Genomic DNA, 22,273 nt, shown 5'->3' on the forward strand with positions numbered 1-22,273 from the left:
TGATTTGTATGTCCCTTCAATTTTTTTTTTTAATTGTGAAATTCCTCTTCTGCAACTAGTGTGCCCCATTTGATGTCCCGTTTCTTTTTCTTTTGGTTCAAAATGTTCACTGTTAAATGTAAAAGTATAGCTGTAATTAGCACCTTACTCCATTCCCGTATGGGCAGCAACGGGTGGGTGTGGGAGCAGGGCACTTGCCGCGAAAAAAAATCCCATTGAAGAGAAAATGCTGTGCCGTTTGTGTGGTAACACTTTTTTAATCTGTGCACTGTCATCCCTGAAGTTCTCTTTTACTTTTTGTATTTCATATTAGATGTTCCCCTTCATTAATTAAGTTCGTCACTGAAGGAAAGTTATAAAGTACAGAGAAGACAATCCATAAAAATCGGCATTTGGGCTCTATAGCTTTTGAGGCAAAAAATAGCCCCTTCGATCTCCTATTCTTCCGTGACCTCATGGTTTATCTTTTTCATGTTGGAATTTTACGACGATCTCAAAGGGAATAATTTTCTGTATCTTTTTAAGACACTACAAATACTAGTAAAATATTCTGAGTTGTAAATATACGCAGAAATAGACCACATATAGCTTTTTTTCTCTCGCCTGCATAGCAGAGCGAGACTAGTATATGCCCGGCGGCGGAGTCGATATTGAAATCTTATATAACCAATTAAAGTTAAGTTTTCCTTTAATTATAACTTAGAAACTTGAAAGTATTTAGACTTAGTCCATGGTACTTGGGGATAAGTACCTATCACTTTTTCGATAAGGTCACTTCGGGTCAATGAACTTTGACCATGTTTTGGGTATTTTTAAAAATGTTATGGATGTGCTTCATGAAACTTCGACATAAAGGTAATCAAGTATCACTGATCGTCTTGCACGAGCTTTTTTTTTTTTGGGGGGGGCTCTTTACACTACTGTTGTACTGTGAACTGTGATTCCTCTCAGTAAATTACAATATAATATATAAAGGGGTTGATTTGTAATTATTTTTTTATTATTTATTTATTCATTGATGAGCTATGAATAGGAGACTGATATTCAATTCTCCAAAGCATGTGAACTAGAGCACACCCTCTAGTGTCAATTTTTTTTACATTTCTATGCGTGCATGCTACCGGGGAAAATACAACCATTCTTTCTACCTCCATGATACAAAAAAGGGCACAAGAAAAGGCCGAGGGGACGAGTTAGAATTCGTGCATGGGAACGAAATATATAGTCTTGGAACGAATTATAAGTTGAGAGAATGACTTAAAAACATTTCATGTTACATTAGAGGCTCTGCATCCTTCTTCCATCTTTTTGGTTTTCAACTTTTATTTCACCCCCGCCTTTTTTAGGGGGACCTATTAAACTTTACAAGCATTGCTTTAAGTGGACCCCCTCATTTTCTATTCCATATGCTATACTGTCTATTATAATTATTATCATCATCATTATTATTATATTTACAATCCTAAGTCCATCTTGAAATCTCTAACTATGCTATTGTAATAATAACGTTCATCCACTCATTTGTATCTGATTTATAATATGTTTGAATAAAGATAAGTCTTGAATCTATGAGAGAAGATGTTGTAAGATCTTTATAAAAGGATATCGTAAGATTTTTTTAGAAAACGCTTTAAGATTTTAGGGATGATGTTGTAAGATCTTAGGGAGGATGTAAGATCTTTGTAAGAATGCTTTAAGATCGTAGGGAGGATGATGCAAGACCTTAGGGTGGATTTTGTAAGATTTTGGGGAGAATGTTGCAAGGTCTTTGCGAGGATGTTATTAAGATCTTTGGGAGAATGTTGTAAGGTCTTTGCGAGGATGTTATTCTAAGATCTTTGGGAGAATGTTGTACGGTCTTTGCGAGGATGTTATTCTAAGATCTTTTGGAGAATGTTGTAAGGTCTTTGCGAGGATGTTATTCTAAGTTCTTTGGGAGAATGTTGTAAGGTCTTTGCGAGGGTGTTATTCTAAGATCTTTGGGAGAATGTTGTAAGGTCTTTGCGAGGATGTTAAGATCTTTGGGAGAATGTTGTAAGGTCTTTGCGAGGATGGCGAGATCTTTGGGAGAATATTGTGAGGTCTTTGCGAGGATGTTATTGAGATCTTTGGGAAAATGTTGTAAGGTCTTTGCGAGGACGTTAAGATCTTTGGGAGAATGTTGTAAGGTCTTTGCGAGGACGTTAAGATCTTTGGGAGAACGTTGTAAGGTCTTTGCGAGGATGTTAAGATCTTTGGGAGAATGTTGTAAGGTCTTTGCGATGGTGAGATCTTTGGGAGAATATTGTGAGGTCTTTGCGAGGATGTTATTTGAGATCTTTGGGAGAATATTGTACGGTCTTTGCGAGGATGTTATTAAGATTTTGGGGAGAATGTTGTAAGGTCTTTGCGAGGATGTTAAGATCTTTGGGAGAATGTTGTAAGGTCTGTAAGAGGATGTTATAAGATATTAGGGAGGATCTTGTACGATCTATTTCTAAGCATGTGGGATATTTGTAGGTAAATACTCATTTGGAAGGTATGGTCAGAATCAATTATGTAGAAATATACTGAAGAAAATCATCAACAAGACTTTTTTTTTCTTTATATCAAGTAGTAATTCTGCTTTTAATGACCATTAGAATTACATATGCAGTCGTAGATTATGTGAATATTCACTTTCATTTTCTACAGTGCTTATGCAAGTCAGACCCACATGTATCCAACATGACCGACCTATCATTGTTGATCCCCATAATGGACTATTCATCGCACCATTCCAAATTAATGAACAATAAAGCAGGGGCGGATCTAGGATTTTCCAAAAGGGGGAGGGCACGTTTTCCAGTGGAAAAATTTGACAAGGAAAAAAAAAGGGGGTTTTCATCCAAAAATAGGCCATTTCGTCCGCACAAAAAATTTGACAAGCAAAAAAAAAGGGGAGGGGGCACACTTCTGTTTTAACGGCATTTTTACATTATACATTCTGATTGTGCCTCTTGGAAGAGGCACGGGCCGGCTTTGCCCCAACTCCCCCCTCCCCCTGGATCCGCCAGTGAATAAAGATAAGCTTAATCTCGTTTACATGTTAATAATATAATATTTAGAGTGCATATACAATGTATAGTGAAAAACAATGCATATTTGAATACAGCACTAATATTCATTTTTGTGTCCACTCACATGGTGGCTGATGGATATGATATATTTGTTATAATTAGAATGTTTTTTTGAAAATCTGAAAAGTTTCCACTTACAGCTGATCTGATTATCTTCAATTTCTTGATAGACTTTGAAACTAGAGTGAATTGATCCATTTAGTAGTACATGCTTTTCAACTTAATTATGTCTATGATCAGAGGACATCTTATCCATTAATAATCAAATTGAGTAACATTTACTCTTTTTTTTTCTTAATTATGTGTACATTATTTACATGTTGATAACCACACTCAATATTGTTGTTTGAAGGTTTGCATGGTGGTATGTACAATCGCTGATGTGGTTTACGGTACACCATGTGAAGTGTTGTAGAAACAGTGGATAGGAGAAGAGAAGAAATGGATAGGCGAGAAAGTGGAGATTTGAGAGTAGAGTATTCTTTCTTGAAAGTAGTCCTGAAAAGGACTGTAAACCAGGAAAGATTGATGAGTTGAGAACAGCTTGAGTAGTAGAGCTAGTGAGGAGATGCTGGCTTGAGTCGGCGAGTAGAGATGATGAGTAGTAGAGAGACTCGACGTTTCGGGCAGGTTGACTGTCCGTCTTCAGGAGTCTCCTGAAGACGGACAGTCAACCTGCCCGAAACGTCGAGTCTCTCTACTACTCATCATCTCTACTCGCCGACTCAAGCCAGCATCTCCTCACTAGCTCTACTACTCAAGCTGTTCTCAACTCATCAATCTTTCCTGGTTTACAGTCCTTTTCAGGACTACTTTCAAGAAAGAATACTCTACTCTCAAATCTCCACTTTCTCGCCTATCCATTTCTTCTCTTCTCCTATCCACTGTTTCTACAACACTTCACATGGTGTACCGTAAACCACATCAGCGACACTCAATATTGCAAAAAATGTCACCTATAATTTTACTAAAAAACAAAAAAAGATTCCAAAATATTTAACTCAGAATGAATTTAAAATACAGATAATCACACACAAAATTCAAAAAGCTATGGCAGGATGAGGATATCCACAAGTACCAACCAGTGCTGTTTATCTGACTTCATATTTGGATTTTTTTTTAAAACTCAGAATGCATTAAAAAGAATCTTCCATCTTCCTAACAGATTTTGAAAACACCACCAAAAAGTTGAATAGATTGGGGGTTTCTTCATGCCCATATGCCAACCAAATTCACAGTGAAAGAAATTAGTATTTTTCAATAATTTCTTTTTTCAGACAAGAAAAAAATCTTTTAAATGTTTATTTGGCACAAACATGAACAATTATCAGAGTTCCTGCAAACATTTATATTAATTTTATTTTTGCCTGCACTCGATTTCTGTAAAAACTACCCAGTAAGTAATAGTGTAAAGAAATTGTTACCATGATGCACACATGTACTGTTCTAACCCACACAAAAATATTTGCCAAAAGAAAAAAAATCCACAAAAATAATGTTAAAAATTACACCAAATGCTTATCACACTATGATATGATCGCTTCAATGAAGATATCCATAATGCACTTTGACTCCTGATTTAAAAGGTGGCTGATAAGAGGACCCCCGGGGGGGGGGGGGCACCATTAGGATGCATTCCCAAGTTTTATAGGACACTGGAAAACAATATTCAGCAGATAAAACACTGGAATGTACAATTAGTCACTTGATGGACAAAGGTTATATTTTGAGTGCATTCATGTGGCCCATACAACAAAGCTTAGCAATGATCTTAGAACATTTTTCTATGATTGATGCCATTGACTACAATGTACAATCAATCGTAAAAATCAAGCGTACCATTAATCGCTAACCTTGGTGATACGGGACCATGGATGTATTCTGTACCAACTGATTGAGAGATTGATAAATTGATCGAGGTTTAACAACACTACCAACACAATATTTCTGAATATTAAAAGAATGCTAAATGGTAGGACTTGTTTTCTTCATTTTATCTATATGATCTATGGAATGAAAAACAAAGTGAATGGAGTAAATAAAAAATGATAACTACATGTACTTCACTGGGAAAAAATTCCCTACTATTTTTGAACAAAGTAGGTTCTTTAAAATGCAAATGGTGTGACTTCTCCCTTACACAGGACTGATAGGAATATTAAAAACAAACTGCTTTGGTGAGGAGTTCCTTCAGTAAGGAAAGATATAATAAGGAAAAATCATTCGTAATTGATTGTATTGAAGACAACTAATCTCACTTACAAAGCAAAATAAACCAAAACTTGTGTAACAAAAGACATATACTATAAATAGATCATTTTACATCACACAAAAGTGTAAATACTTTGCTGTCACAGGCTCTTCGGATTTTCAATCCTTTGCGAGTGAAGCAGCACAGAGAAATCAAAGTCATCACACACCATGTCAGACCATTTTTCATAATACTAATTATAATAACGATAATGCAATACTACGATGCATTTACATGTAAATAATCTATTAATTCAATATCTACAATACTGTTTACTTTATTATGCTACATGTGTGCATTTGTATCAAGCAAGGTTTTAAATATCTGCCAATATGGACATTTATATACAAGTAGGAGCTTATATATAAAGTTTTCTTTTCTTGATAACGGTGAGTACACAAACATCGTTATCTATTTGCTTTTATGTCTGTGTAGCCAAGTAAGTCCAAAAGTCGGGTCTTTAACAATTTGACAGATAAACAGTAAAGACACACTGCATAGCACAATGTACATATGCACCTGTATACTAACGATTGAAAATGACACAGTCAGTCCGCAATCCCCTGTGTTAATGAGCAAATGAGCAAGATTTATCCAAGTCCTCTCGTGGCTGAATTCATGTCCCTGCAAAATCTCGTGAATTGTGAGACTTTCTTTCTCAAAGAATTTAACCACTTTTTCCTTGAGTAATATTGATTATTTTTGTACCATGGGCAAGAGTAAATGTTACCCTTTTATATTGGTCATTTCTTTTGAATGAAATATTTTGATAAATAAGTGAATTTTTTACCTGAAAAGATGCATCAAACAGAATTTTCTTCCTCTGTTTTCACTTGCAAATTGTGCAACATTTTGTGTTTTAGGCACCAACATTATTTATATCATCAGAAAGCTCAAACTCTATACTTCCTTACAATGTCACTCTTGATATGTGGCATCTTTTAGATGGGTCAGCAGCCAGTTATATCCATCAAGATGCAAGACGAGATTTCTGAAATTTCTGAGTAACATAAAATTCAGAGTTCTGATTGGCTGAATACTGTTTTCAAAACAAACAGGCGCGGGTAATTTGAAGAGATTACCACACGGTGAGTGTGACCTTGCAGAGGCCCAGTGTGGGGAACATTGGAATTTGCGTGGGTGTGTGGTCTATGACCAATCAGAGTGCAGTATTCTTGTTTTTGAGCTGCAAAATGTACTTGGCCTATGAAAAGCTGGCTGCTGACCCATCTAAAATACATCTTCTTATAAAAATTATATCATATTAAAGCTTAAATCTTCAGCTTTATCATGATTTAAAAATCATTTGTGCCTAAACAGAAATTAAGTGTGAAAACAACAACTTTTGTTGCATGAAAAAAAATATTTTGTTTCATGTTTTAGATCAAAAGTTTTTCCTATATTACAACATTTTTTTAAAAATCCAAACACATGACCTAAAAGAATGATTCTTCTTCTTTACAAAGATACCAAAAACATGAAATTTGGTCAATATTTAGAGCAGCAATGGCCGAATAAAAAGAGGTGTTTTGGTTCGCACCAAGCTCATTAACTATGCAAAAACCCTCTTGTCATGAATATCACTTGGATAAAAGAAGCTACTTTTTCAGGGCTTGCGGACTGACTGGACAGAGCAAATGAAATTAGGATTTTCACAAATAAATGAAAAAGTTTGATCAGCTACCCTGAAATTTGCCATAGCAAACAATTTTGGCATGATTCGACAATTAAACTATTGCGAAGGTGTAGCCCTCATGGCATGTTCTTAGCTTATACATTGTATATAGCTCTTGTGAATGCTTTAAACTAACATTTTATCTATGCAGATGTTGAGTCCTTACAAATTTACACAATTCATTTGGGAGATTTCATTATTTACCCCCTTTCTTTGTGTGCAAGGGAGCGTGTGTGTGTGTGTGTAAATTCTGTCAGTTACAGGGAGACAATTACACAGGGGCTGGGGGCGAATTAGCCCCCAAAATTCTCAAAATAGCCCTGGAGACTAAAAAAAAGGAGCCCTGGAAATCCACATTCATTGCAAGGGTAAAGCTTATCCTAAGTTGCAGATTTAGGCAGTACTAAGTTGTGAAAAGTTTTTATTTTTGCCTGGTCAGTTATGTATGTCTCATTTTTATACAACCACATCTATGTTCACGTATATATCTATACATAACTTAGCTTGAATTTTATTCATATACATGATGTATTCAGGACAAACAACTGAGGAATTATTGTTTTTGCATTTCAAAATATTCATCAAAATATTCATTTAATATCCATATATTAACAATATTGCATAATCAACAGAACATTTATGAACAATTTCCACAAAATGTATGTTGCCAGAAAGAAGATTTGAAGATGGCTCAAGTTTAAGCCTGAGTCATATCGATTATTTTGAAAACCGGTGTTCGACAGCTTTAATTCGATCGAACATCGATGCATCGAAATTTGAAGGCGGGGAAAATCAAGTCTTTTTTTGGCTCCGGCCGGCCGTCGATGCATGCGCTATGCATGCACTACATGCACATGACGGTCTGCGCTGGCCGGGTGAGCGTTGCAAAAGCAAATGACAGAGCAAAGTTCGTTTGTATTTCCCATGATCACAAAACACAAAAAAGGCCGGGGAGCAATGCAGAATTCTTCCCAAAATATCTTCAACAATGATATTTGCAGATGATAAGATATAAGTTTAAAATGAAACAATATTAAAGACATGAATCACGCAGAGTCGATCCGAATGATTTTCGGTCAACTAGCATTCGCAGTCCAGACTCGCACACACCAGCCCCGTACACTCACTCTCCCGAAACGACAGGCGTGCTTGCCAGCGCCATCTAACAAGTGCAAACAGCGGGGAGAGCGTTGTAACTTGCCTGAGATTGTGTAGTTGGCGGGGTAGTTAGATCCAAAATTAGCTCCAAATAAATTGATGGGAATAAATACGTAATTTTCTCTGGATGGTCATTTGAATTGGTATTCAATGCTGATATAACGATTGTGAGGAAAGATTGTGGAATATGAGTTCTGGCGATGTTCGAGATTTAATCCTGATAATGATAATCCATTTTTTTTAGACACAAGAGCTTTGTGATCGAAATAAATACGAATTCTTGGATCGAGCTCTAAATTCATATAAATTATTATTGGATTTTAAATAACTACGATTTAATAAGATCTTATGGCCATACTAAAAGAATTGACGATGTCAGCAAAGTATGTTATGTTCATATGGAAGAATTAATAGTATTATACTGGCATTATTTTTATTTTTTATTCCATCTCTGGACGTCTCCGAGCTCCGGCTCCGAGAAAAGAAGCACAATGCGCATGCGCGTTCGATGACGTCTGACATATTTTCCATTCATGAAATCAGAGCCCAAAGTTGGGCACAAACAAGCTTCATATTGATGGGAAAAAAATCAAACGTAATTTTTCTCTGTTTTGTCATGTAAAATATTATTATATGGTGATATTACGATCTTCAAAAGAGTTTCTACATGTTGACAATGTTCGATAATCAATCCTAACGTGATAATTATTTTTTTAGACAAGTGCACTCACTCAAGTCGATCGTCATGTGATGTCCGCCATTGAAAATTTAAACGAAATACAAACGTTTCACATCAAGCTCTAAGTTCATATTAATGATTATCATATGCAAATTATTGTTAAATATTACGATTAAATCATGTTCTATGGTCATGATATTAATATTGTTCATGAAAAGCAAGATATACTTTACGTTGATCGCATCAATTTTCCGGCCATTTTCTGATATGATTGACAGTACGGTACTGCGCATGCACGATGAATGGCGACTTCCTCCATTCATAAATTCATCGTGCATAAATTATCTTGGCACGAGCAGACGAGCCGGGCAGACGAGCAAGACTCGAACTATGATCGAAATAAACTTCAAATTAATGGTGAATAGGCATCATAATTACACAATCGGTTTCATTTTGGGGGCAATATAAATGAAGTAAGTAGTAGTCAAGTTGGATATTACTGTTTATTTTGATGTCTGATTGTGTGAACCAAATGAATCGGCCGGCCGACGTATTTTTTTTTTTTTTTTCGATGCATCGATTTTGCAAAATCTGCACCGGCGTTCGATGACATCGATCGAACATCGATTTTAAAATCGATTCGACTCAGGCTTACTCAAGTTGTTTTTCTTATTTGGCATTTCAAAACACTTTGTAAAGAGACCCAAAACCAAAGTCAAGTCCTCCAGGAACATCCTTGAGAGTGTGACATACATGTATCAATTAGATATAATACAGCTTCAATAAGTGAAAAAAAAAGCAGAACGATTTAGCTCATCAAAATGTCTATCATGAATCAGTTAAGTGATCGCTTAGCGCTTTCTGAGGTTGTAACCATTGGATTCACAATTCAAACTTGGATTCTCTGATTTTGCCTTGGTCTGACACGAAAGAGAGCCATTACTAGCCATCTTGATGACATCTTCCAGAGGACCATTACCTTCGAAGGCAGAGGGATTCCTGAAGGAGCCTCCAAGCCTATCCCACAAGGTGAAGAACTGACCGTAATTGTAATTGTAGAAGAGATGATGATCCGTATGGTGGGCCGAACCATTGATGTACGGCTTCATGGTTTCTGGGACGCGGTAATCGCCATCGTGGATGCTCACTGTCCAAAAGTTGACGAAGACAAACATGGTCAGGTACACCCCTTTGTGAAGCGGGAAGAAGAACGGGTACATGTGGTATGGGAAGCTCTGCAGGAACCCGTCAATGGGGTGGAACGCGTGGCTAGCAAACGGAGTGGGAACTTTCCACATGTGATGGTTCTTGTGAAGGTGTTTGTAGACGAAGGGGTGGTGAAGCCAGCGATGGATCCAGTAGATACACATGTCGGTGAAGAACAGAAAGGACATCACTTCCAACGGCAAACGAAACCATCCTACAACAAATTATACAAACACATGTAATAATAATATCATAATAAATATATGGCTCAACAGAGAAACACAGCTTATTCAAAATCAAATTGTTTTATTCTTTCAGTAAAAGCAACCTACATGTGCTAGATACAAATGAGATTACTTAATTTCTGTGGCCCCATCACCCTTGTATACACTCACTGTATACAACTTTTGCAAAATAAAATTTATGACATAGAGGTGACTCTGCCTCTAGAGGTCAAATATCGGGACCACAGAAATATAATCTACTTAGCTGAAATTGACTTAGAAGATGTCATCAACACATATTTTACATATTCTGGTCTGAAATAATGCTCTAAGTCAGCTGATTATTTGAGCTCATGAGTCTATAAAAGAAGGAAGACATTTGAAGCATCTTTCATCTCACAAATGTTTGGACTTGTACAAATTTATGTAGTCTCAAAAAGAATGTTGGCTAAAGCCTATGGCAATAGTGCAATCTGAGGCATGCAATTTATAGTCTAACTTGTTAACTGATCTGGGTCCTGTTTCATAAAGACGTGTTACAATAACAAATGCAAGATTTTCCATAACAAATTTACTAACAGCCAATCAGATTGAAGGATTTTAGTAGCCTATAACTGTTAGTGTAAATTTGTTGTAGTAACAAGTTTTATGAAACGGACCCCTGTTCATTTTTCATGATAAATTAAAAGTTACATGGCCACAGCGAGGCAAAAAGACATTCTAAAGCAGGGAGAAAGATAGTGTGCGCACGTTTGTGGGGAAGGCAGGTATACCTACCAAGTTGACTCTCACTAAAGCTGTCGTATAGTTGACTATAACCTCTGACCTCTAGCATAAACATGACTACTGTGAGGATGCCCATGAAAGGAATAGACCACAGTGTGTACATGATCTCTTTTCTGATTTGATTCTGTTGAAATAGAAATAGAATTATGTTATCAAATATTCATCTGGCTTCACTAATCACTTCAGCACTACGGATCGGTTTCACAACACTGTGGTGCATGTCTATCAAATGTTACAGAAAATCAATTCTACATGTACAACACACATTTCACTGGTCAAAAAAATGTAGAAAAGCACAGCAACTGACAAAGGTTGATTTGAGAAATGGAGTGGAGGCCAGGCTGTATCCCAAATGATTGAGCTCACTGATGATGACGATGCTGAAAATGATGATGATGATAATGATGATAATGATGATGATGACGATGTTGCAGATGATAATGATCATTGATGGTGATGATGACAATGTTGCAGATGATCATTCTGATGCTGATAATGATGCAGATGATAATAATAATACATATGATTTATATTATATTTATATTTATATGATTTATATAGCGTCTTTTCCATTATGATTAAATGCTCAAGGCGCTTTAATAGAAGAGAGCAAACATATAAGTAAAGAGAACTAAGAGAAGTACAAGAAAGGGTATATTACAAATGAGGAAAAATTTCCGTCTTCAAACCTAGTACCTGCTTGTTAGCAAATGCAATTTTAGGTTGCCTTAAAGGCTGTTGCAGAGTTTGAGTTATTCAGCTCCTGTGGTAGTGAATTCCACAGTGCTGGTTCGGCATGAGCAAAGGCTCGATCGCCCATAGATTTTTTAGATAGTGGAATATGTAAGAGACCAGATTGGGATGATCGCAGTGTGCGTGCAGGTTGATAGTGGTGTATTTAGACTTGTTATAATCGGTGTGGATTCATTGATGATATGATGAACCAAAAGTAGAATTAAAAAAACTATGCGATCCTTCATGGGCAACCAATGGAGGTCTTTAAGAACAGGAGTGATGTGATTGTGTTTAATAATGATGCTGATAATGATGAGAATGATCATGATTATGATGCTGATAGTGATGATGATGATGCTGATGCAGATGATATTATGATGCTGATAATGATAATCATGACGATGATGATGATCATGATTATGATGATGATGCTGCTGTTGATGCTAACATTCCCGACAATGTTGCTGCTGATGATGATGGTATGATGGTGGTAATGAAAAAGATGATGTCAATACCAGCAGCATCAACAATTGTCAGCATCATTACATACGGTGTTGTGGTTGATGGTACATGTACGTGAATCAAAAGGACCAGGGTTGAAATCTTACCAGTCACCTGGCATCCTTGAAAAAATTGTTATTAGCACTCCTTAAGAAAGACAGTTATTCATAGCCTTATCAAGTGTAATATGTTTCAAAGTTTGCAAATCCCTAAATTTCCATGATTTTATTTAATCTAGCCTGTTTGAAGTTAGAAAGTAAGTGTTAATTGAAAGTGAGAGTTAATTATCATCATTAAGCAATAATTATGGTATAAAAAACAATAAAGTTATAGAAATCACACAAACCTTCAGAATTTTCGGATGCTGCATCAGTCTTTGATCAAAGATGAAGAGATAACTCAAGCCAGCCAATAGAAAATACAGGATAGCACCTCCAAGATTGACAACTACAAACAGGCTTAGGGCCTGCCTAAGCCAGTAGTCCTCTGACCATGTTTCTGGGTAGATGTTGTATGGTGTGAGAAGATTGGCATCCAATACATTCAGTACAATATCCATGATGCAATTAGTTTTATCTATAAAGAGAAACAAGAAAAATATATGGTTGATCATGCATGCAGACTTAGACTGAATAATGAGGTTTTGATGCAGGTGTTTCATTTGGGAAAGACGCTGGATCAGATGGCGAAGGCGAATAATGTACAGAATCCGTTTGTACGGCAGGGAGACTTCAGGAAGAATCATGGTTTACAATAATAATTATTATTCATAATCACGTCTTAAATTTTAGTATTTGTTAAATAATAATATTTATCCATAAATTGTTCTTCAAAACGGCATTTTGTAACATCGCTTATCGAAGGTACGTCATAACGAAGCGGTTCAAGGGTCAGACCTATTGTATTTGCTTTGTTGACAAACGGATCGAGGGATCTACACGAGATCGGTCTGGTAAGAAACCTTCAATTTTTCACCTTTTCATTAACCAATTTTGGAATCGCATTAGGCATATGAAGGTGTAAAAATAAATAAAATAAAACACATTTACGAGATTTTTATCTTAAAAGATGGATTTCCTAGGGAAATCAATCTTTGTTTACATGTGTTGGCAAGAGTTCCATATGCACCCCCACTAAAATTGAAAATAAAAACATGGAGAAGGTTCAGAATAATATATCTAGCCCTAATGTAGAACTAGGGTGTCTGGAGAAAAAATTTATTTTTCTTATTTCAAGAAAATATCACATTTTCTTTGTGAATTCGAAGAGAAATGACCTTCAAACTGACAGAAATGTAACATTTTTGAAAAAAATCAAATTATTGGCTGCAAAAAAGAAGAATGAAATTAGGTAAATTTTCAGCATTTCTCTGCCATAGACTGTGTAGTTAAGAAATGGACACACACAAATCCAAATTTTTAGCTTCCGAGAGCTGTTATAAATTTATTATTAATGCCAAAAACTTGTCCATAAAGAGTCCAATAAGATTTGTTATGCTCTATCTGATGGTATGATTTTTATAAAGATTTGGAAACCAGATCACAATGAAAAATTGCGACACAGTGAAACAAATTGTGCAAAACAGAAATGTCATTTCCCATAGAAAACGCATGGAGAAATGGCAATCTCAACACACACAAAAATAAGGGTTTGCAATTTATCTCTAATGTAATGTAGTGATTGTATAAATCACTACATACATATAGCCTAGACATCATAATGTAAAATACCCCTTCTCAGAACCATCCCTTTTTATGTCCATACCCCCTTCTCAGAACCCTTTACATTTATTTAATCCACGCCAATAAAAACCCTTATTGTTAATAGTTCAAACAACCCCTAATCATAGAACAAAGAACTGCCTCCCCCTTCCTAATAATCAAACCCCCTTTTGTCCTATGCCCAAACACTTGGATTATAATTTATGTAGAAGCTTGAATATAGATTGAGTGGACACCCAAGGGTGGAGGAGAGAAGAGAAGATCATCACAGAGTTAAGATCTACATCGACGTACGTTGTGATACGCTTTTCAACTCTACATGTAATATTGCTGAAGACTGATTATTAATAAAGTTTCTTGATTGAATTTTACATCGATTGTTCCTGTCTGGTCATTGATGCTCCCAACTAAGATATGAACGATCCCAACACAACATGGTGGAGAACCTGGGTATAGGACAAAAGGGGGTTTGATTATTAGGAAGGGGGAGGCAGTTCTTTGTTCTATGATTAGGGGTTGTTTGAACTATTAACAATAAGGGTTTTTATTGGCGTGGATTAAATAAATGTAAAGGGTTCTGAGAAGGGGGTATGGACATAAAAAGGGATGGTTCTGAGAAGGGGTATTTTACATTATGATGTCTAGGCTATATGTATGTAGTGATTTATACAATCACTACATTACATCCCCTTTCTTTGGAAAATTGAGGCTCCCCTCCATGTGGAAAAAAAATCTAAGAAAGCAAAATCAGAGGAATAAATACCCTGGGGTTAATGAACTATATACATTATAAAGTCAATATAGAGAAATAGAAAAGAAAATATATACATTATAAAGTAAATACAAAAAATATAGAAAAGAAAATGATATGTGAAACATTTGATCATTGTTCCGTGTTCTCTTTCGCTCATTCTCTCTCCCAAACAAATACTTCAAACATATATACATATATACAATAAATTCATATTAAATGATTAGCATAAATCATTCCATAATTGTGGTAACGATAAAAAATAGACATAAGGTTAACCATACTCAAAATTCAAAACATAAATTGCAATTTTTTTTTCTTCAGAAACCAGTGCACATTATGCACTTAAACTAAACAAAATAATCATAAATTGTGCAGACTTATGCACTTAAAAGACAAAGTAAAAATGAAGAGAATTGTAAAAACTAAAAATGAAGAGAATTGTAAAAACTAGAGTATCAATAACAATAATGTAGTATATGTTTCAAATATTCTTATTACTAGCCAAGGCAATTCAGCAATGGATAACAACTCTTTTCACAATATAAGTTAAACAAATCTGGTATCAGTGAAGGTTTAATGTGTAAACACCAGTGAACTGTATATGTAATAGTTTATTAACAATATATAAGGTAAGTTTGCTATTGTGTCTTTCTTTTTTTTTTTACTGCTATCGACCATTAATTGATAAATTCTCATCATACTCTGATGATAAACGAAACCAAAGATACAAATGTGATATTCCAACATGATTATATATAAGAAAAACAGGTGCGCTCTAGGTATTGAAAGTGTGTCTATGCTTAAATAGGCCTAATTATACTGCATATGAAGCATTTACATAGAAACTCGAATCACTAACAACCTAACCTGTCATGAATTTTCTTTTATAATCATATTAAATGAAAATAAAGTTTAACAAGTAAATTCAAACTTGTTCAGTACCACTTAAGAGTATATTCAAACCTTGTTATGTCATCATATTGATGAACTTTGATATATAACTTTATGTTCATGAACAAATGCATTTTAACATGTGTTCAATTCGACACAACAATAAAACATACCTTCATCAAGATTTTGCCTACTAATTGCTTGCAGATATATACGGGTCTTATTCAAACCATTATGAGTTATAACATTATCTAGGAAGTAAACTCTTCCAGGAATAACAAAGGTACAATATATCTATAAAATTACAATAGGGTATACACTATTGTAAAGAGATTAAAGCTTACACATACAAAGACTTGTAAAATCTTGCTGGGGAACCTGTTATTGGTATTTGTCTATTAGTCAATATGTCATTAATTAAATCGTCCGTGCCTCTATACAAATCGACATTCCACCAAAATCTTACTTGTTTGGTGGTGTTATTAGAGCTTTGGTCAAATGAGGTCAGGAATTGTAAATGTCCATTCTTAAAACGTCCTCTATGAAGAGTCATGTTCTTATCAATGGGGGCATTCATAAGCATTTCAAACTGTCTTTCCAGGTCGGTCTTTGTCAAAGGTCTGGGGGCAGCTATCCCATTGTTGTCCGCTATTGCATGCAAGTAATCTGAATCATTGATTGGGCCTGATATCTGGGTACACATAACTTGCTCAGCATTGAACTCTGGAAGTTTCTCATCATTCTCATTGATGAAGTTCACTGATGATTTTTCAGTGTTTGTTCACACTTAAATTTTCAGAGAATAGTGATGTCACCAAAATAGTTTATGTACACTTCACAACAATATAATACAAATCAACCAATTTCTGAGCGGTGGGCGTCCTCATCATAGGGAAATGTGCTTCTATTTTCACTTCAAATTCCGAAGTCTATTTTTGTAATAGGATTACGCACCATATCTTCTATATGAGTTTCACTCCTGATTTGCCCTGATAATATCTTAATGATTATTTCAAGTGTATTCAAACTTGATAAATTTCATGTTATACACAAAGCGGCGAAATACTAAAAGAAATAATAAAATGAAAAATAAAAACGTATTTCTTGACACACAAGGCCTATGTGTAGTCCAGTATCATTCATCACTGGAAAATGCTTTGCTTTACATGTTAATGTTAACCAAATACAACATCATCATGATTTTGATTGAAATATAAAACATTTTTGCTTCGTATTATCATCTACCGTGATTACATCACATCTACAATATTGTTTGAGAACTGATGGAACATCATGTTACATTAATTTGGTAAATCCTTATTTGGCTCGATTTTCTTTGGAATTATCAATATCGGTGGCTTCAACTTGAGTAATAAAGGTAGTTTAATATTCATCACAATCAATTTTATAGCATAATTAAGAATATGGTTAGAAAGGTCAGTGTTTGTCAAATATGGAATGTTGTTCTTCCAAAGGTCAACGCAGTATAGCATAAAGATGATGTTATCATCACAAATTAGAGAAATTATGAACCATGAACAATTATGATGAACAAACCTAGGTTTAGTCGCTCTCTCACACTTTCATTCGCTAGTGGAACAACAAAGAAAATGGTTTCACTTACCAATCAGAAATGAAGGAGATTTCCTCTAACAATAATTGAAGTAGAGTATAAGAAATATAAATAGTATTAAAGTAATGTCTACTGTTTTTATAATATATTCAGGGAAAGAGTCACAGTAGTTCATTCCACATAGTTCGGGATTTATGCTGTTGTCGTAGCATGGAGTTGGTCGTAGTGATGGTCGGCGTCGTGGCGTCATCTATGTTGTCATTGATATCCTTGTCCCATTGTCCATCCGTCTGTATCGTCCATCTGCTCTTCCGTCTGTCCGTCCGTCTTGAGTAACGTCTCTGTCATTGTACGTACATGTATGTTTGCAGTAACATATATGTTCAAAAGTTTTTGTCAGCCGATCGAGTTCATTTTATTGCTGGTTAACTATTTCAATATATCTGCAATTTCTCTGAGAATGCATTTTATTAGAGAAATCCTCAGTCTTTTATGGAAGCACAGAGCCATGATCACAATTTAGTGTGTTTCTCAATCAAACAACCGGGTTGTCGTCGCTGACTCTGGTCCAAAGCTGTCTGTGTTTCCTCCTATTTCATTATTAATTCAAGGGTAAATAAGTGTCAGTCCTCTATTGCACTATAGCAGGTAAAAACCGGGTTCTCCACCATGTTGTGTTGGGATCGTTCATATCTTAGTTGGGAGCATCAATGACCAGACAGGAACAATCGATGTAAAATTCAATCAAGAAACTTTATTAATAATCAGTCTTCAGCAATATTACATGTAGAGTTGAAAAGCGTATCACAACGTACGTCGATGTAGATCTTAACTCTGTGATGATCTTCTCTTCTCTCCTCCACCCTTGGGTGTCCACTCAATCTATATTCAAGCTTCTACATAAATTATAATCCAAGTGTTTGGGCATAGGACAAAAGGGGGTTTGATTATTAGGAAGGGGGAGGCAGTTCTTTGTTCTATGATTAGGGGTTGTTTGAACTATTAACAATAAGGGTTTTTATTGGCGTGGATTAAATAAATGTAAAGGGTTCTGAGAAGGGGGTATGGACATAAAAAGGGATGGTTCTGAGAAGGGGTATTTTACATTATGATGTCTAGGCTATATGTATGTAGTGATTTATACAATCACTACATTACACTAAATCCTTATTTAAAATGATCATATAAACTTGTCCTTACTGTCAAAAGAAGCCCCTGAATTTTCTCTTTCCATACATGCCAAGCACAAGTTAATAATCAATTCAGATCACATTTTTCTAGTAGCCTGAACTTCCCCGAAAAAATGTGCCATATTTTCCCCTAAATTAGCCTGTTTTATGCTGACACTTTTCAGTGTGGCTTCAGACTGTCAGACACCCTAGTAGAACATATATGATGGGGGAGCGGAAATACATACCAAATTATGGCTTTATTCCGTCAAATTTCGAACAGGATCTAGTTCGTGTAATCGTCCATAGACACGGTTTATTTAGTAAGTAAACTAAAGGTTCTGTGAGTCAAGACTAGACGAACTGTCGGCTGATAATCGTTAAAATACCCCTTCCGGTATCAGCGCTTCTCGCTAGCATTGCGGGAAGAGGTCTTGACTGCAGATAAGGAGGCAGTGTAGCTCAGTCGGTTAGAGCACTTGTTCCGGAAAAGATTGTAGATCTCAACGTGCGTGGGTTAGAGTCCCGCAGCATGCCGGAAGACGTCTAACAAAAAAAACTGATGCTAGCGTTGTGTTAACGTGCCTCACCGCTGTGTTCAGTGCGGGTGTGAATGCAGTTGGAAAACACTCCGTCCATCGGAAAGGACGCAAATGTTGGTCCCGTGTATAGGAGAGTCACAACCTATGCATGTTAAAACCAATACACTATTCGTCAAAGAGTAGGGTGTTCACCCGGTGTATTGCACCTGCCGGTCCCCGGTACTACAATACTGCAAGAATCTTCAGGATTGAAGGAGGCAGTGTACCTCGAGCGAAGTTCGTGCAGGCTCCACTCCACTTCACTACCGCTACACTACGCTCCACCTACCCGAACTTCGAGACCATGAACTCGATCGGATATTCCGAGTGACAAAAGGTGGGATTTTATGGGGAGAAAATAAAAAATTCATGCAACATGCGCTGCCGACTTCAAAACATCGCATGCGGGAGGTACCGGGTCTGGTCCGAGCTCTGACCCTCGCGCGCATGCGATGTTCTGAAATCGGCAGCGAATTATTACGTGTGAGGAACTTCATGTTGGCTCTAAATCATCAATTTTGAGACTGATAGAAGCATGGAAAAGAATAGACCAAAAGCTTCGGTCTCTGTTATGTTGGTTGTTCAGCTGAACTCCGTTGGCTTCACTCACCAAATACAGAGACCGAAGTTCTAGCGCGATCTGTACAGGGGACTCAATGGCCATATGTTTATGTACTTAACATCAGATAAAACGGGGAAGTGAATTTGCGCGACAGCCGAGGTAAGTCACTGTTTTTGTTCCTTTTAACTTGATTTTTCTCCGTTTTTTGGCAATTAATGCCAAGAGGGAATATTAATTTGCATTTTGGTCGCGTTAATTTTCAAAATTTTTATTCATTAAAGACAAAAATTGGAGAGCCCCGACGGGGGGATTTTGCATTGCAAGTCCCCTAATGGTGGCTGCACGCTAGCGAGCCGTCTGTGTACGAGGAGAAATTTAAAAAAAAAAAAAAGTTAAAAAACTCCTCGAAACAGACGGCTGCCAGCTGTCTAGGAAAAGAAGTGAAACTTTGTGTAAAGTAAGAATATTAGTTGTTCTTGTTTTTAAAGATCGTGATGTTGCATGAATTTTTTATTTTCTCCCCATAAAATCCCACCTTTTGTCACTCGGAATATCCGATCGAGTTCATGGTCTCGAAGTTCGGGTAGGTGGAGCGTAGTGTAGCGGTAGTGAAGTGGAGTGGAGCCTGCATGCACGAACTTCGCTCGAGGTAGAGGTAAGTTAGGTAGATGCAGTGTAGCTTGAAGAAGAAGAAGAAGATAAAACGAGGTGAGTTTGAGTCCAACTAAGTAAGTAAGGTAAGCAACGCCAACAGTAAAAAAATGATATTAGAAAAATAGAAGTGAACAAACCGGAAGTCTCAACATGCAACAATCTTTTGTTATTTTTGGTGGGGGGTGCATATGGAACTCTTTCCTAAGTGTCTCTTATACATACCGTATATGGCAGGCGGTTCAAGGCTCCATGATGAAGAATTATAATTTGTTTATGTCAAAATATTTTAAACTATCATCATGGAGTCCTCAACTTAAAGTTAAGGCTAGGCTCCGCCGCGGCGGCGACAGCTCCCTGACGTCTGACCCTGCATGCCCTCGGCCTCGCCTGCGCTGCCTGCCTGCATGCCTTGGGCTTGGTTATGTCACTGAGCTGAGCTGTGTCAGTGAACAAAATCGCTAAAAAAATCACTAGATTTACTTGAAGATCTATAGTCTTACCGTCCTAACGTTACAGCACTGCATTAATATTACAATAACTTGATGCATAAGACAATTACTCCTGGTCTGTTGATTTCTGCTTGATGAATTAAGGCACCAGCCAGCACAGTATTTTTTAAATAAAAAATACCGTCACCAGATCTTCAGACACGGAAAATTATTCTACCATCGATCGAGCAGAATGAATGTTCCGTCTACTTTTAGATGCCGATTTGAAGAGTCAAGCCAAAATCATAGAGATAACCTCTTTTGGCAAAAATCTACAGCGCTTATTCGTTAAACATGTAGGCCTCCAAGAGAAATTCATTCTTATCATCTGGAAAGTGAAGAGTATGTTTTTTCAATCATTAAAATATTGCTATTACACCCGCCGACGGCCCGACGCTCCTCCCCCACCAATTAACGAATAAGTTTGGACCCCTGTGGTATTTCTCCATGAAGATCTCCGAGGGGTGAGCAAGACTGTTATATATAGGGCCCGATTCGCCCGAAGCATATAGCCTATAGGCCTAAACTTTTTTTGAAAAAAAAAAATGTTATTTTGTGATAAATTTCGACATCATCCTTCAGATAATATCATAGGACCTACTCGGATATTTTATTCACATGCATTGCTTATATTCCTTTATTTTTCGGCCTACTAGTAAGGAGGCTCATATGCCTCAGGATCCGTCATGGTGTCACGCGCGTAAAACATTCCCCATAGACTTGTGTGTTAAAATGGCACTTTTGAAAAATTCATAAAAAATAAATGTGAAATTAGAGGGTGGAATGTTTACTACCAATGGATAGGATATATATCTGACATTCCAAATCTGACCAGGAAAGGGTACCGTAGCCAGCTCATTTTAAAAATAAATCGCCATTTATGAAGATAACTATGAATCGATCGAATTCATCAACTTAAACAGTAAAATAGCCCTAATTATTCCGCCAGTCAAAAAATAGTTCCAAGTCACTTATTTATCTTCCCAATTTGGGCGAAGTAAGTTCGGTAGTTACCATTTCTAGAATCAGTGTTAGATTTTGAATCACTTTCATACATTTTTGTCAATCAGCAATATCAAATTGACAAAAATTCGAATGGGTTGGGTCGAACGAATATCTTTAGCCCTCCTGATGTAATTAGGCTCGTGGGACCTATATTATATGACCTATGTATTTTATTTTTTTGAATAGCTACTTTGCTATTCTTTTATATCTGTACACTCACACTAGTACAAAGAAATGCATTGAAAATGACTATTTTCTATGCAATCACCCATTTTAATGTGTTACCCATACATGTTATTTTCACTGTATATGGATGTATACAAATCCTACCTGCATATAGCCCAACAGTGAATGCAATGACAATATAGGTCCCTATTAATTGTAATATAAAGGTGTATGTAAATTATGTGTAGATATCAGGATAACAGAATTGCCCCAAACATAAATACCAAATATACATGAGATTGGATGAGGAAACAATAAAAGAATGAGATACTACTTTAGTATATTTGCATTTGACCTATTCAAAATCTTGCTATAGGGCTGTTGCCTCTCAGATGTA

The 22,273-nt window shown here is 36.3% G+C and overlaps 1 protein-coding gene across 2 annotated transcripts; it reads right to left on the reverse strand.

Annotated features, from left to right (window-relative positions):
• Positions 1-4,790: 4,790 nt before the first annotated feature.
• Positions 4,791-21,162, reverse strand: LOC129254162 (lathosterol oxidase-like). 2 transcript variants are annotated; one of them, XM_054892621.2, is made up of 4 exons: positions 20,719-21,162; positions 12,660-12,889; positions 11,069-11,201; positions 4,791-10,281 (listed from the first exon to the last, which is right to left on the reverse strand). In XM_054892621.2, exons 2-4 carry the CDS (start codon positions 12,870-12,872, stop codon positions 9,713-9,715), a joined length of 915 nt encoding a protein of 304 aa, XP_054748596.2. In that variant the 5' UTR covers positions 12,873-12,889; positions 20,719-21,162; the 3' UTR covers positions 4,791-9,712. The 2 variants fall into 2 exon arrangements, with proteins under 2 accessions (XP_054748596.2, XP_063950992.1); XM_064094922.1 differs by lacking the exon at positions 20,719-21,162 and adding an exon at positions 17,304-18,126 and having other exon boundaries at positions 8,905-10,281.
• Positions 21,163-22,273: the final 1,111 nt, after the last annotated feature.

This window comes from Lytechinus pictus, chromosome 2, assembly GCF_037042905.1.
Source record: "Lytechinus pictus isolate F3 Inbred chromosome 2, Lp3.0, whole genome shotgun sequence".
In the NCBI taxonomy this organism is placed as follows: domain Eukaryota; kingdom Metazoa; phylum Echinodermata; class Echinoidea; order Temnopleuroida; family Toxopneustidae; genus Lytechinus; species Lytechinus pictus.

What these genes read in the sequence shown, in the direction of transcription:
- LOC129254162 (XM_054892621.2), bottom strand. Translation starts at nt 12,872, where the DNA reads ATGGATATTGTACTGAATGTATTGGATGCCAATCTTCTCACACCATAC. An exon ending in AGCATCCGAAAATTCTGAAG is followed by an intron (nt 11,202 to 12,659) that starts GTTTGTGTGATT and finishes CTATTTCAACAG; the next exon opens with AATCAAATCAGAAAAGAGAT. An exon ending in CTTTAGTGAGAGTCAACTTG is followed by an intron (nt 10,282 to 11,068) that starts GTAGGTATACCT and finishes AATTTGTTGTAG; the next exon opens with GATGGTTTCGTTTGCCGTTG.